Below are 16,475 nucleotides of genomic sequence, written 5' to 3' on the forward strand. Positions count from 1 at the left end.
TTTGCGTTTTGTTACATTGTATGCTGTAACGCCTTCTATCAAGTATTTTTCTTCTTTCAAGTGAAATGCCTAAAAGGAACATTGTAAGCAAATAAAAATTTACATTCTGTAATGTTTTTAATTGTATTTTTGTATATTTTCGTATACGTAAAAGATGAAGATTAGATTTCAAATTATGTTTCAGTATTCAAACTTAACATTGTTTTAACGAAATCAAATCGCTGTTATGTGTGATTATCGTATTAAGCAATAATCGTAATGATAACCGACACTTACTGTTATTTATAACTAGTAGAGAAACAAACCAAGGAAGTTATAAAAACGTACATAACATCCTCAATCATTTTCCATCATATGAGATTGACAAGATACACTTTATTCTAAAACTAATATTAAGTAAAATGAAAATTTTTATCAATAAGGAAGTATCTTACAGAACGATTTGGTTCATCCGTATTAAAATGAAATGTCAAGGCAATATATTGGTGTAAGAAGTGGAAAATTAGCATGGGGTCTTTTTGTCGCGTTTTTAAGTTATTCGCCAATAATTTAAATATCACGATTCAAATTCTAAAACGTTGAATAAGAACATTGTAGCAAATATTGCAAATAAAGGATTTCGTTCAAGCAAACTGTATTATTCATTATTTCGGTCGAGGATGGAAACAATATTTAATTGGAACCTTTAAATATTTAAAACCTACAAGAATAAGGATATCAAATTGCTGATACTGAAATTGAGATGAAGAATGTTAACCAAGTCTTAAACATGCTTCGTCCTATCATGTATGATTGGGGTGTATTAGGCAGCAACCATTTGATTTCCTGGGGGGGGGGGGGGGCTATGGTTTTTTTCTAAGTCGAAAACAATTTTTTTCTTTCAATAAAAGTATTACATATAGTGGCAGCTGAGGGTGAAACAAACATTTTTTTTTCTCAGAATCAAAAACAAATTATTTCTTTCTCCAAAAAAATGGAAACAAACTTTATTTAAAAAAAAAAAAACCATAGCCCCCCCCCCCCCCCCCCCCCCCCCCCCCCAGAAAATCAATCGGTTGCTGCCTTAGTTTCTTGTTTTTGTATTTCGATGGTGCATAGTTGCATATATGTACGGGAATGTTGTAGTTACAAATACCGGCTTTTATATGTTTCAAAATGTTGCTTAAAAAGTACCAACGGGTAAAACGATCAATAAAATAAATAGATATCAAGGTAAATTCAGGGATAAAGAAATCAATATAAGGGAAAAGTCCACGACTAGCATTTATATATTTATATCAAAGGGATGAATCTCTTTCCAATTAATTGCAACTAAATTTTGTAATTGCACACTACGGATGGTAATCTTTCCACAATATGTGCAGTCTTTATGATTGAACAAAAGGATATAAAAATTTCCACACCATGTGCCGTCTTTCAGGGTGCACACTAATGAAAGAAACCTTTCCAAACTATGTGCTATCTTTCGTGTTTATTTTTTAGGTTCTGAAGGAAAACAAATAACACAAAACAATATAAAAAAAATACTCTTTTTATATAATTTGTTATCAAAGGTACCTATATAAAATATTCAATAGATTGTTCATGCTGGTAGACATTTTGATTGAAAGTAACATCTTAACCATAATTAAATTTTTAAAGAAACTATCAATTAAACTATAATTGATAATATTCATGGAAATACATATTCATGAGCTAGGCGTATAGTGGGAAAGCGCTAAACGATGCTGAAAAGTATTTGGGTAGGAAATTTTCAAAAAACCAATTTTAACAAGGAAACCTCGTGCTTGTCAGAAAACTAGCAGGTATGTCTTTTTGTGACGTTAAAAGCAATGATGACATTAATTATTGAACTAATCAAAAGATAAAAATGACTAGAATGGTTTACGTGAATAAATTTTCAAATTGCCAATTCGGGTTAAAATAAACAATTTACATAGATCAAGATCAAGATATGTGTCACTATATCATTAAGAGGCTGTCCAAGTAAATATCAAGCAAATTCTATGATATGGGTGGCACAACATAACTTTTTTCCCACTGAATATTTGGTTCCAATGCAATGTTTATATCAAACAAAGGATATATACATGTATGTCAAAGATATTTTTGAATCAGCAGTGGATGGCTCAGAAAATGATTTTAAAGTTTACTAACAATGCAACAAAATGTGTACAAAATGAAGAGTTATCTCCCCTTTTCAATGAATTTTCAGTGCTTTCTATGTATTTTTTTCTCTTTATTTGTTGCAGTTAATAAAAAAACAAAATTTTATCTTTGAGAAAGAATGAATTTGTGATGTGAAATAGATGAAACTTTTTTGAAAACAAAATATGTCACATGCCATCCACTGCCTGTTTTTTCAATGGACACCCTCTTAAAAGCATAAGGTGCTACAAACAAATTCATACTGCTATTGAATCAAACGAATGTTTAAGTATACTGACATCTTTCGAAGAAGTATGCTAGTATTTAGCTATAACTTATGCAAAACTCTTTTATAATTGTATTACGAATCTTCTCAGTGATAGAATGCGCCTCATAACTCTTTGAGATTATTTTTATTTTTATTTTAAGTATAAGATGACAGAGATCGAATCGAAAAACTGTAGGTTTGTCTATTCAAACTGCTAATAGTGTTATGTTTTCTTTGCAAATAGATAACATTTTATTCTGTGTTCATCAGTTCCAAAAAAAGGCCATTTATCCATCTCACAGTTTGACCTGTGCGTTTTCTTAATTTCATCTTTAATACCTAATTGTCTTTTCGAAATTTTAGTTCGAAAAAGCAAGATAAATTATGTTATACTTTCTCTGTTTTTCCTTATTTTTAAAGTTTTTCAAAGATTTATATATTCGAAGGATTCAAAGTATTTTATGACACTATAATCTTAAGTATTTTCAGAAATTCAACAACTTAAACCGCAGTACATATAGTCATCACATTAGTGGGTACATGGCTTCTGTTGCAATTCCACACTGATCGTTTCTGTTTCTTGACATCAATATATATCCATTCATTCCCCATCCGGTTCCCCAACTGAAATTAGATAATAAACAGCTAACTTTAAAGTGAAATAGAAAGAACATAATAAAATTGAGAATGGAAATGGGGAATGTGTCAAAGAGACAACAACTCGACCATAGCCATCTTTATAATTGAATTATGGGTATTTAATTTAACAACTTCGACATGTTTGCAGATACCCTAGTTAAATGCAATTTCTGTTAATCCTTTCAACCAGAAACAAAATCAGTTGAAACTGTTATCGAAGACCTTACAACTTATATTCCATAGATAAAACCTAATAATCAAATTAAAGGTAAAACATAAAACAACTTGAAATTTAATAAACATTAACACGAATAGAATAGTCATTACTGATACCTGTTTTTAACAAGCCAATAATCATCATTTGTTTGTGAGCCATATCCAACAACCAGGATACAGTGATTAGTGGTGTAAGACTTACAGCTCGGATTATTGAAAACACCTGAAATGGTTTGAAAATTATCATTAAATATTGATTTTGAAAATACATTTTACGATATCTCTTCGATAAAGATAAATATTAAAGTTTGTTTTAGATAAGTATGAATATGAAAATATTTGAATACTTTGACTAAATGTATAAGGACATTTAAAAAATGCATTTACACTAGCCAAAAATCTGGAATTATATTATACATTTTGATAACATGTATATGATTAACTAGATATTTTTGGCATACGTGCAGTTGATAGACACCCGATGAAACAAACAACTATAAACATGTAAAGGGCAATATGCACTCTTCGAAAATAGGAGTGCGGCATTCTAATATTGCATCATATCAATCTTCTCGAGTCTATAAAAGTACGGCATGAAATTAAAATTGCCAAATAAAACAACCAACGATGAAGTTGTTGACATGGGACATCCACCAACAACGGCACAACAGTAACACTGAACTGCAACAAAAAACACCAATATACATACAATGTAGATATGGACAACGTATTAAAAACAGCCATACTCCTGACTTGATATAGGGCATTTTAAGAAACGAAATGTTATATTAACCTCGTTTGTACAACTTAAAGTTTTGATCCACGTAAATGCATGCTGAAATAGGTCCTACTGTTGCTACTGCCTCCTTCAACTGATTTTCATCTCCATTTCTGATCCCAGTGTAACCAGTGATAGACGCTCCAATATAAGATTTCGTGTATCGGCAGTTTCCATCCTGTATCATAAACGAAACACATGTACATGTAAACACTCAAGTATCTTAGACGGCTTTCATGATTGCAATACTATCTTTACAATGAATAAAATGTATACGAATTGATAAAAAAAAATACAATTATCTTTTCAATGGGGATGATTTCTACATCTTGATAGTTGATGTATGTGGCAGTACGATTTGCATTTCTTAATTCTCAAATATCACTACTTATTATCAGATCCACATCAGCGTAAATCATTTGTATACTTAACAAGATTTGACAAAGGACTAAATTAAACATAAAAATTCCCGACTAGCAGCTATATTCTTTTCAGACAAACATCAAAAGCTGGTTATTTCATCAATTCATGCCAGTTTTATTACAATTTTGATATTATGCTGTTTCATATACGTGCGTTGGCTTCAGAAGTCTTGGGTTTAATGTCGCTTATCATGCTTCCGACACTAAAATAAAAACAACGTGTATTGAACGTACCAAAGGACAAGGTACGATAAGGCCCGTTTTTTTGGCCCTTCTATTTTCTTATTTTTCAAATTCTGTTTTTGGAAGCTTCTTATTATTTTAGAATATTCCCTGATGCTTGAAGTTTGTTTGGATGAACTTCAAAACCCCTAGTTTTAGCAACAAGGTGAGTTGAAGGGGTAAACTTTCTGTTATTATTCAAATATTGTAATTATTATTCCCTTTTCAGGTGTTTTGTACAACGAACTTTTAGTTTTAAAGTGCCTGCGCCAACGTGACCCAGGAATTTTTTAATTTCAACGTCATAAGCACTGTTTTTGCTGTCTAAATCGCTGTAATTTTCTCTGTGTCACGTAGGTGCATCCTATTAAATTTTAAGAAACAATGACCAACAATCGTAGTTTTTTCTTTCCCCCCCCCCCCCCCCCCCCCCTTTTCTCATTTTACTCATTTTCTTAAATTAATGGTTTTGAAGTTCATCCAAACAAACTTCGAACCTAAGGGAATATTTTAACGTGATAAGTAGCTTTCTAAAACAAAATTAGAAAAATGGGAAAATATGGGGGGGGGGGGCAAAAACGGGCCTTATCGTACCTTATCCTTTATTAACTGTTATTGTCATCTTTCTGAACGTCAGCATTTTGTATCTTATTTCTTTGATAGATCGAATAACTCATGTAACGACTAATCTACTAGTATTACTTCATTTTATTCAGTTTTTCTAACCTTTCCCTCGTATGGGTAGCTATTTTCTGTATCTATGCCTTTATTCTCTTTGACGTATTTAAATGAGGGAGTAAGCAAACCTCCATTGCAGCCTCTGTTTCCTAGAATTATTATAAGTAGATGTTTGTTTTTTAATATGACATCAACTTTTTTCAATTGATTTTTGCAATTAGCTCATTCTAGATAAACTAGTTCATGACAGTTAATTTAGTTGAGATTAGCTATTTGGTATTATATTTATATGTATTTATCTTTTGTATATTTAATACTTCTGTCTGTTTTGTCATGTTCGTATATTTTTGTAATCTATATTTAGTATATATTGATTATACATGTACCTATATGTTGTAAAACATTTGGTTAATAAAGAATTGAATTGAATTGAATTGAATTTATAATAGTGAATAAAAATCAAAAAGTTATATAGGCAGTGCGACCTTGAACAGATCAATTGAAATTTATGTCTATAAATGAGAACTGGTGGATATTAAATAGAAAAAGAGGAAGCCTGCAGGTTTTTTTTATATTAAGATAAACTGTAAATTGTACTTTATGTCAATTTTTAAATTTGGAACATAAAATTTGTAAAATTCTCTGTCATTTTTTTTCTGTGACGCATTGGTAATCATACCACACTTTTGTATTCAAAGTTTAATTGAATAACCACTTAATCTGTACATATTACTGTATTTCAATACTTGGACTTTAGTCATATTATAAATGAGAGCGCAATCATTTCCAGCTCCTACCCACACTTTGTAAAACGACACCAGTGTCTAAGCAGAAAGTTTATAAACCAGGGTTATGTCAAAGAACGTGTCGTCATTTTTCTAAACAAAAAGTTCATCGGAAGGTACCTAGACCTTGTTGATAAATTTTCCGTATCAACTTCCCAAATAATACACGATGATCTTGAAGTATAGATTCTGCGTACTGACGTTTGTACCTTGTGTTAATGTTTTGCGATGATTGTAGTAATCTTGTCTTTCAGTTTAGCTTTGTTCTTGTACATCCCATTATTGTGGTAGTGTACTATATTTATGTATTATTTTCTTTCATTTTGGCTAATTTGCTTTGTCTATATATAGATATAGGAAGATGTGGTGTGAGTGCCAAAGAGACAACTCTCCATCCAAATGACAATTTTAAAAAATAAACCATTATAGGTCAATATACGGCCTGCAACGCGGAGCCTTGGCTCACACAGAACAACAAGCTATAAAGGGCCCCAAAATTACTAGTGGAAAAACCATTCAAACGGGAATACCAACGGTCTAATCTATATAGAAAAAAACGAGAAACGAGAAACACGTTTAAATTACATAAACAAATGACAACTACTGTACATCAGATTCCTGACTTAGGACAGGTGCAGACATTTATGCCTTTTCATGTTTCTTTGATACACAAAGACGAGTATGGTCTTGAGGAAACGATGATAGTCCGTCGGAAGGGGACGATAAATGGCTGACCCGTGTTAAGAGAGCCATATCTCTTGCACGTTAAAGACACCCTTGTAGATTTCGAAAAGAGCAGGCTAATGCCGCTACAAGGCAGCACTCGCACCCGCAAAGTGGAAAGGGATTTATATAAGTTGCAAAACTTGTTTCCCAATCCACTATAAATAAATATGTTTAAACTAAACAAAGTCGTGACTCTGTACTTATGTCTTTATGTTATTGTACTATGGTAAATTTGTGTATTCTTGTCTTTAATTTATGCTATTATGCTTGGTCTATATGCCATTTATACTTCTTTGTTACATCTTTGTTTTTTTTAAAGTAATTAAGATTATAACACAATTTTGACTCCTATTTTTGACATTCATCCGCTTTAGGTTTGTTTGTATTGTTCAAATATCATTGTTAATATAATGGAAATTAATGCGACTGTAATACAAGTGAGAGGTGTAGCTAGCTTTGAAACCTGATATAATCCATCATTTTCTACATAAGGAAAAGCCTGCCCCTTGTCAGGAATATGACAGTTGTTATCCATACGTATATATCTTGATATACATAGCGATTGAAACGACGCAGGGGCCATTTGGTAAAGATCCAAGCCTTTTTTTCTCTCTTTATTGCCTAAATACATAACACTCGTAGTCTTTTAGCATTAGATTATTCTACTTACCATATTTGAATGAACAGTCCATCAGATTTTGTTCCGATAAAGATACAAGTTTCCCTGTTTTCCTGAATTGCTGACCCTCTAAAGATCCTATTGCTGAGAAAGCCCAACAGGATCCACATCTTCCCTGATGAGACGAAAATATGCAATTAACACGAAAATATGCAACTAACACGAAAACGAGACACAGCTGTTTTTAAGTGAAAGGAGTTACATTCTTTTCATGTCATTGATATTTCCGAGCAAATTTTACTTGCATTGATATCATACTAAAACTTTGAATTCACTTCACCATGCTAATTGGATATGGTAAATCTGCAGGACTAAAACACAAAGACACACATTTAGGTACAAAACAATGTGGTGGTTTGCCGTACATACCACATAGACGTAATAAAATTGAGAAAGAACATGGGGAATGTGTCAAAGCAACAACAACCCGACCATAGAGCAAACAACAGCCGAAGGCCACTAATGGGTCTTTAATGTAGCGAGAATCTCCTGCACCCGTAGTTCCTCAGCTGGCCTCTTAAAATATATATATACAAGTACAGTGATAATGGACGCCATACTTAACTCCGAATTATATACCAGACTTACAAAGGCCAGAGGCTCCTGACTTGGGACAGGCGCAAAATTGCGGCGGGGTTAAACATGCTTATGAGATCTCAACCCTCTTCTTATACCTCTAGCCAATGTAGAAAAGTAAACGCATAACAATACGCACATTAAAATCAGTTCAAGAGAAGTCCGAGTCCGATGTCAGAAGATGTAACAAAAGAAAATAAATAAAATAACAATAATACATAAATAACAACAGACTACTAGTTCCGATGCAAAGACCCTATAAGTGAATCAATATAAAAGCCAAAATATGCTATCTTAAATGACCTGACAACAGTATCCTTCTTAATAAGTCTGTTTAAAGGTTTTGTAAGCTTTTAGGGTGAATACTGACATTTTTGTGCTTTGTAAAAAATATTACCATAAAAGATAACTAGTTCCGGAACAAATATTAAAGACTTATCATAAACCTTTGTAATAAAATATATGAAAATAGTGAAATTAACTATTTTTGAAGTGTAAAAAAGTCTTTGGATGCTTTAGATACATAATGTGCTTTTGATTGATCTGTTGAATCTTTTTACGGTTTTGACTTTTCAACTCTTTACACTACACTTCCACATAATGTTATCCAAACTGTGGTAAACTTATTTTAATCGGGATAGCACATCATCATTTTTAAAGAGATGTCATTGCCGTGCCTTGAAATTCAAAACCGATATTTATACACTTATCGATCCTAAGAAATAGTTTATTCTAAAATGGTTACCAATTCCACACTGTAATTAGAACTTTAAATGTTGTTTTTATTGGTCTTGATATTGATTAATATCAGTTTATTTAAAGCAAACTTAATATCATTGTTATATACATTTGCACTTTCATGGATCTACTATTTGTCCATTCATGTATCTCGACATTGCACATGGTCATGTTTTTCTCAGAATGTTTATGACGACTTTACACTAAGTCCATTGGATGTTGGATGTTTACTAAGTGATAACTTTAGTGTAAGATGCATGTTTATGGCTCAGTAACTGTGAGTGCTGTCAGATTTGTACTTAGTGTCGTTGTTGTTGGTGGGATTAACAATTACCCGACCATATATTTACTCTATGTTTTTTAGATGACTTATGTTTGTATCGACCTGATAAGGTTAGCCTTTTTGATCTTATTTGTATAGTTTGTTCATATATTGTACTTTTATACCACTGTACCAGATTAGGGGAAGATTATGATCCCGCTTACATGTTTAAATCCCCCACATTCTGTATGCATGTGCCTGTCTTATGTCTTGAGCCTATAATTCAGTGGTTGTCGTTTGTTGTTGTGTTACATATTTGTTTTTCGTTCATATGATTTGTACAGTAATGAGGCCGTTAGTTTTCTCGTTTGAATTGTTTTACATTTTATGTTTACGGAGCTGTTTATGGCTGACTATGCAGTATGGGCTTTTCAAAAAGGTGACCTATAGTTTTTAATTTATGTGTCGTTGGTCTCTTGTGAAGTTTTGTCTCATAGGCAATCATACCAAATCTTCTTTTATTATAAATAAACGAAGGGAAATATGATGTATAGAAACAATCGACACCCACTAAGTTACAGGTTCATGACTTACGACAGGCATACACATAATGCGGAGGAGTTAATTCATCTTTTTAGGCCGAAACGTGATTTCTGCTTTTTGGTTCTTACATCCCTGTCCATATTACTTGTTGATTATAGTACACTTTACTACATGTAACCCATGTATATGTTTAGAATTCAGTTCTTTTCGACGTTGTAGCTGATATGGCCTTTCATTTGTTTTGATTCTGCTGCCGCTGATTGTTACAAAGAAACTCGCGTCTGGTGTACTACCGAGTTATAATGATGGTATTTTTAACTAGTTTTCTCCATATATCTTTATTTGAGTGTTATGAAGCTGTTACCAGAATAATTTTACCTGATCTTTCACAGGAGTAACATAGCCTTTCTGTCTCCAGTCCACTTCACTGGGGATCTCAACATTATTTGGAGGGAGAAATGTGGAACCTGTACTTGTGTTTCCATGGATCAATTTTCCTGTCATTGTTTCGATCACCTCATCAGTTGACTACAAAATTCATACAACTTAACGAATTACTATGATGATTACTAGTAATTTAGAAAACATTTAAAAAAGGTTTCGTATCGGGGTGTTTCTTTATGATTAATTCCAGAAAAATAGCATTCATGAATGAATAAATTACCGAAAAGTTAATTCAATGTGTTGTTCCTCCGACTTTAATTGAAACAATATATATATATATAATCAATTGTGATTTAAAAGGAAGGTTGGACGATTGAAAGCTTGGTATTAACAACGCCATAATTCCATGTGCTTATTCTAATTCGGGACACTTGTCATCCAGCGAGCAGGTGACACTGCTAACTAATGTTGTGTTTTGTCCTATAGATTGCATTTTTTAAATATGTTTGATTCTCAAACCACGCCTCATGAGACACCGAACACTCATAGATATTTTGTTTCGCTTACCCTCTATAAAAAGCGAATGGAAATGGGGAATGTGTCAAAGCGACAACAACCCGACCATAGAGCAGACAACAGCCGAAGGCCACCAATGGGTCTTCAATGTAGCGAGAAATTCCCGCACCTGGAGGCGTCCTTCAGCCTGCTACCTAAACAAATATGCGTACTAGTTCAGTGATAATGGACGTCATTCTAAACTCCGAATTATACACAAGAAACTTAAATTAAAAATCATACCAGACTAACAAAGGCCAGAGGCTCCTGACTTGGGACAGGTGCAACATTGCGGCGGGGTTCAACATTTTTTTTTAAATCTAACCCCCCCCCCCCTAACACCTCTAGTCAATGTAGAAAAACAAACGCATAACAATACGCACAGTAAACCTCAGTTTAAGAGAAGTCCGAATCCGATCCCATGTACAATCTTCATGTTAAATCTCATAGAGACACAATTAGTAGATTCACGCATTGTGAATACAATTAATTCATAGCGCTCAGATTAAATTTGCACAGAAAAGGGAGGGACATTGTGGAATAGAATCATAAGCATAAAATCTATGACGTTTAACGCATAAAATATTAATAACTGTGGGGCTTTCCGCTGTGTTGAAGACCTATTGGTGGCCTTGGAACGGTTCTGCCTTTTAGTCAGGTTGTTGCCTCTGAGTAGTAATGGAGCTAGTTGATTGATAACGTACCATATCAGCAAGAGGATTCATACCAAGCCAGTAACTATGTTCCCCTCTGTCAGCTGCCAAATTGTGGTGTTCAATGTATTTAACATTTTTCTCCCAAATAGATCGCCTAATATTTAAAAACAAAAAGCATTATTGTTTAATTTGTTAATTCTTATTCTAATGACCGATAACGATATATCGATAAAAAGATATATTGGACACCAATGACAAAGATGTACTCCCTCTCAAATTTATGCAACATCAATATAATTTTATACATGTTTGTGTCAGTCTCACTTCTTTGGAAATGTTCTTCGAAACTGTTTAATAAGGCTTCAAACAATGCCACTTATCCATTGAAAATTAACAGGTATGAGAACAGTCTCATTTCCTTCTGGAATTTTGATGAACAAATACAGCGAATCGGACAAAAACGTTACATTTAAAAGAAATGGTTGGATTGCCAATGAGACAGATATCCATGAAGACTTGATAAAAAAATCATGATAACATCTACATGCACTCGCACGACTTTCAGTAAGCAGTAAAACATGACCAGTTTGAAAAAAATTGATCTAATATAGATAGTAAAAATAGTAACCAATATTTCAAAAATTGCATGCTTCCGGAATTGTTTTCTGGATGTTACTTATCAGGAACTCTCACAGTCGAATATGTAAAAACCAAGGATATTTCAGAACCGAAAAGCCAAATTCATTTTAGGTCAACTTTTCTTGAGGGGATTAAAATCTTATTTTCTTAATAGTTTCTAAATGTATAACACCAACGATACTCGCAAAAAGCGCTCAAATCAAAATAGTTGAGAGGCATATTATCAAGACCGTAGGTTCAGAGCATTTAAAAACATTAACAATAACATTTTCACTAAATACGCGTAACAGTTATGGTCATTTCTGAGACATTTCCAATTATTCGACATAAACGAAAAGTAGATTTCCATAAAATCTGTAAAAGTGAAATCTTGGGCAGGTCATATCATCAGGAACGAAACGTAAAACTGCTGTTTTATCGACCAAGTGATGGAACAAATAAATAAATCTTATACCTATACGTATCCTTATGAATAGAATGTGTTTTTTTTTGTTATTTTTCCATTTGCATTTTGCATTTGGGAATTTTAAAAGCTCACGTTACGGTATATATTCTGCTAATTCATGTAGGCCGTGCAGTGATCTATAGTATTACATTCACCCTGACCTCAATGGTGGATTGCCTTTTCCCTGGCTTCCAACCACATATCCATATTTTAAACGTTTTGAGACTGTTTTACATACACGTTAATTTTGTAGTACTGATAGTTATGCATTTGATATATTACATTTAGAATGTTTTATTTATATGTTAAAAAACCAATAACCTTATTATCCTGATTTCAACTCATACGACAGATGTTCCAATATTTAATTCCGTTGTTACGATAAAGACATATTTGGCATTCTATGATCATTATTTTAAAAAAAAATTATATTTTATTTGAAATAAAGGAAAATAAAAGAAGACTCCACCTTAAATAATCTTCATTTCCGTTCTCATAAGCTTTGTTGTACGCTTTCTTAAATAGTAGCCATTCTGTATCCATGTCCTGGTTGATTTGATGTAAAGCTGAGCTACCAATGAACAAAACAAATAAAAGAAAAGGGATCTGCAAAATAAAAACTTTGAAATATCATGAATGTTTAAATGAAGTAACTCAAATATGAAACCTAACAGAAACGAAGAACATATTGTATTGATAATAACAAACTCTAACAATGAATGTCTGGAAAACACTACAGCTTGTAGAAGATGCATTCCTAATTTTTTGTAAAACAGTCATGTCTTTGATTGTTTAAGCATTTTAAAATAAGAAAAATGTACGACACAAGGCGTTATTTATCTGCAACATGTACAATACCTTGATAACAAGCTTGATATCCTATACTGTTTGTTTATTTTTAAATAACTCGTTACACATGTTACACATGTTACATGTTTGCCTTCTGTTCATATAAACTTCTGTGAAAGTGAATTTGCATTTCAAATTGTATTTCAACATTGTAACTTACCATTGTTTTAACGATATGAAATCGCCCGTCTTTGTGATTATCAGAAACGAAATTATCGAAATAATTACATTTTCACTCTTATTTATAGACTTGAAACTAATCAAGGAAGTTATAAGAATATGTGAATTACTCACAAAAACTTCCGTGATTGCTTTTTATCATATGACATTAAGCATATGGACTTTGCTTCACAAAAAATATTATTAAAGTTGAAAACGTTATAAGTAAGGAAGTATCTAATAAAACTGTTACAATAGTGCATGCGTAAATCAATAAAATATCTGAACAATAGATATTTGTTTCAGAAGAAGGCTTGATCAAAGGGGTATATCTCATTTCAAAATTATACTCGAGCAAATTATATATTTTGATGTAATTCTAAAAGGTTGAATAAAAAACTGATGTTGCGATTGCAATAATATGTTACAAAAAAGAGGAAGTCGTGTTTCAATTTTATTTTAATAATAACTTATTTCCTGTAAATTATCTTTAATTATTCAATGCTGCATAACTTTGTATGTTATTTGAAAAGAGAACTCGAAGCGTACTAAAGGGACGTGGGTCTATATTTGGATAGTTACGTAGATCTAAGTAAAATGAAAAACGAAGATTGAAAAAAGTCCATGTCGCAAGATCAACAAAACCGCATTGCAATTGTTTCTCTCTCATATCAGTATTACTGCATCACTATAACATGATATTAATACTTTTATCATAGATCTTCGAAATAAAATCAATATTTTAGAAATTACAAAAATAACAAAAAATACAGAATTCCAAGGAAAATTCAAAACGGAAAGTCCTTAAAAAAATGCTAAAATCATACGCTCCAGGACATTATACGAATGGCAAAAGCTGTAACATTCCTGACTTGGTACAAGTATGTCCGTATGTATAAATGGAAGATTAAACCTAGTTTGATAGCTTCCTAATCCGCTAACTTGTATGATAGTTTATTCATGTTCGCGTATTAAATTTGTTTGACAACAATGTGCGAGAAAAACAAAAACAATGTCACAAATTGTAAAAAAAATTATTATCGCGTTCGTAACGGATAGACGCTAAACAGTGTATTATACAAATTATGCAACAGTGCTTTACCGGGTAAAGCACTGTTGCATAATTTGTATATTACATACTGATGTATAGTTTTCCTAAATCGATTAGGAAGTATCAAACCAATGTAATAAACAAATATCATATACTTCGTTATTCGTTCGTACATTAATGTATTTATATTTGAAATCTTTATTAATAGATGTCATGACAGATCTGCCATTATCAGGAGTCCAGGCAAAATATTAACAAAATAACGTGCTCCAAGGTAAATTCAAAGCTCAATAAAACCTGACAAAATTAGACGCTTGACTACATAAACAAAACACAACAATTGGAAAACAACAGTCATACTCCTGACTTGAGACAGGTATTGTCCTAAAAAGTAGTGGGTTATACCAAGTTTGATAGTTGGCTCTATATATCACTTGTATGTAAGCTGTTTGCAGTTGTATTGACAAACTATTCAAGCCGCGTGCAGAGTGAGTGACATGCTTTTTGTGCGTTACGAACCATTGAAATAACTCTTTGAGGGGTCCTAAAAGAGAGACGACAGATACCAGGGAAACAGTCAAACTCCTAAATCGAAAATAAACTGGCAAACGCCATGTCTAAAATTGAAAAAGACAAACAGACAACTAAAAGGATACAAGAAACAACATAGAAAAATAAAGACTGAGCAACACGAACTCCACCAAAAACTGAGTTTGATCTCCGGTTCTCTGGAAAGGTAAGCAGATTTTACTCCACATGTGGCACGAGTCGTTTTGCTCATGTCATATTCCTACGATGACCTGTAGTAAGGCCAATCTTTTTTCTTTTTAAAATACATCCTAACCTTTAAGTTGCAGTCTAGTGGTTTCTATTACAGAAATATATATTGGAGCTTTAAGTGTTTGTTTATGCCTGAACATGCATGACACATTTGCCACATGTCGTTATGCAAAAACAAAAAATCATTCTAGGAGAGATATTTTATCTAGGTTTCACAGATACACTTCATGAAGGGATTATTATCATTTGTAAGACAGAGAAACATTTAAATTCGATCTCATGTTACATCTATTATATATATATTGTTAATCAGTCGTTTCTGTATCTGCAATGATAAATGTTATGTTTTATATTGAAATGGGAAAACACATTTGCCTGATTATTGTGTTAGTTAGTACGTCACAGATTTCCGGTGAAAAGTCCGTACCTATTTGTGTTGACATCACCCAATCAAACTCAATTTTTATTGAAAAAGTTTCAACGGAAGAAATAATACAGTGACAGGCGGATCACTGACTCTGATGATAAATTTATCTTAAAATAGTCATAGGTTCGTTCAACAGCACTTACAGACCTGCATGAGGAAGTTCGTAAAAAAATATTGTATCAGCACTTGGTTATTGAACATAGGTTTGAATTTACTAAAGATATAATTCAAATAACTGTCAATAGTATGTAAAGTCATTAATTTGTTGTGTATCATAAAACACCTATGCAACCATGCATATTACCGGATACGAACGGTTCTGTATTATATATGCGTATAAAAACAAGTCGGCAAGTAGCGGTGCACAATTAAAACATAACCAAAACCCAATACAAAAGTTTCTTATTCTTTCGAATGTTTACCAAATAAATATATTCTATATTCCGATGTTAAATATATATGAACACTATGTTGAGCTAAATCAGTAATATAAAAGAGGGACGAAAGATACCAGAGGGACAGTCAAACTCATAAATCGAAAATAAACTGACAACGTCATGGCTAAAAATGAAAAGGACAAACAGACAAACAATAGTACACACGACACAACATAGAAAACTAATGAATAAACAACACGAACCCAACCACAATCTAGAGGTGGTCTCAGGTGCTCCGGAAGGGTATATAAAGTAATATAAAGTATGTCTAATTGTTGTAACTATTTATACAGCGCCCAAAATTCAAACATTAATTAAATATAGATTTAAAACATATCATTTAATTTTGAATGTAACATGTCTTCTGATTGCCTAAAAGAATTGTGTCAATAAGCTCATCGACATAATTTTGT

The 16,475-nt window shown here is 32.5% G+C and overlaps 1 protein-coding gene across 1 annotated transcript; it reads right to left on the reverse strand.

Moving 5' to 3' along the window:
- Positions 1–1,515: 1,515 nt before the first annotated feature.
- On the reverse strand, positions 1,516–13,528 carry LOC139493289 (cathepsin L-like). The gene is made up of 9 exons (XM_071281534.1): positions 13,369–13,528; positions 12,829–12,965; positions 11,324–11,429; positions 10,059–10,208; positions 7,553–7,676; positions 5,420–5,520; positions 4,065–4,227; positions 3,389–3,494; positions 1,516–3,040 (listed from the first exon to the last, which is right to left on the reverse strand). The coding sequence occupies exons 1-9, from the start codon at positions 13,369–13,371 to the stop codon at positions 2,941–2,943; spliced, it is 990 nt and encodes a 329-aa protein (XP_071137635.1). The 5' UTR covers positions 13,372–13,528; the 3' UTR covers positions 1,516–2,940.
- Positions 13,529–16,475: the final 2,947 nt, after the last annotated feature.

The sequence above is a fragment of the Mytilus edulis genome, chromosome 10 (genome assembly GCF_963676685.1).
Source record: "Mytilus edulis chromosome 10, xbMytEdul2.2, whole genome shotgun sequence".
Taxonomy (NCBI): Eukaryota; Metazoa; Mollusca; class Bivalvia; order Mytilida; family Mytilidae; genus Mytilus; species Mytilus edulis.

Excerpts from the sequence above, each read along its gene's own strand:
- LOC139493289 (XM_071281534.1), bottom strand. Across the intron at positions 5,521-7,552 it reads GGACTGTTCATTCAAATATG|GAAACAGAGGCTGCAATGGA; the intron begins GTAAGTAGAATA and ends TAATAATTCTAG. Across the intron at positions 4,228-5,419 it reads GCTACCCATACGAGGGAAAG|GATGGAAACTGCCGATACAC; the intron begins GTTAGAAAAACT and ends TTTATGATACAG.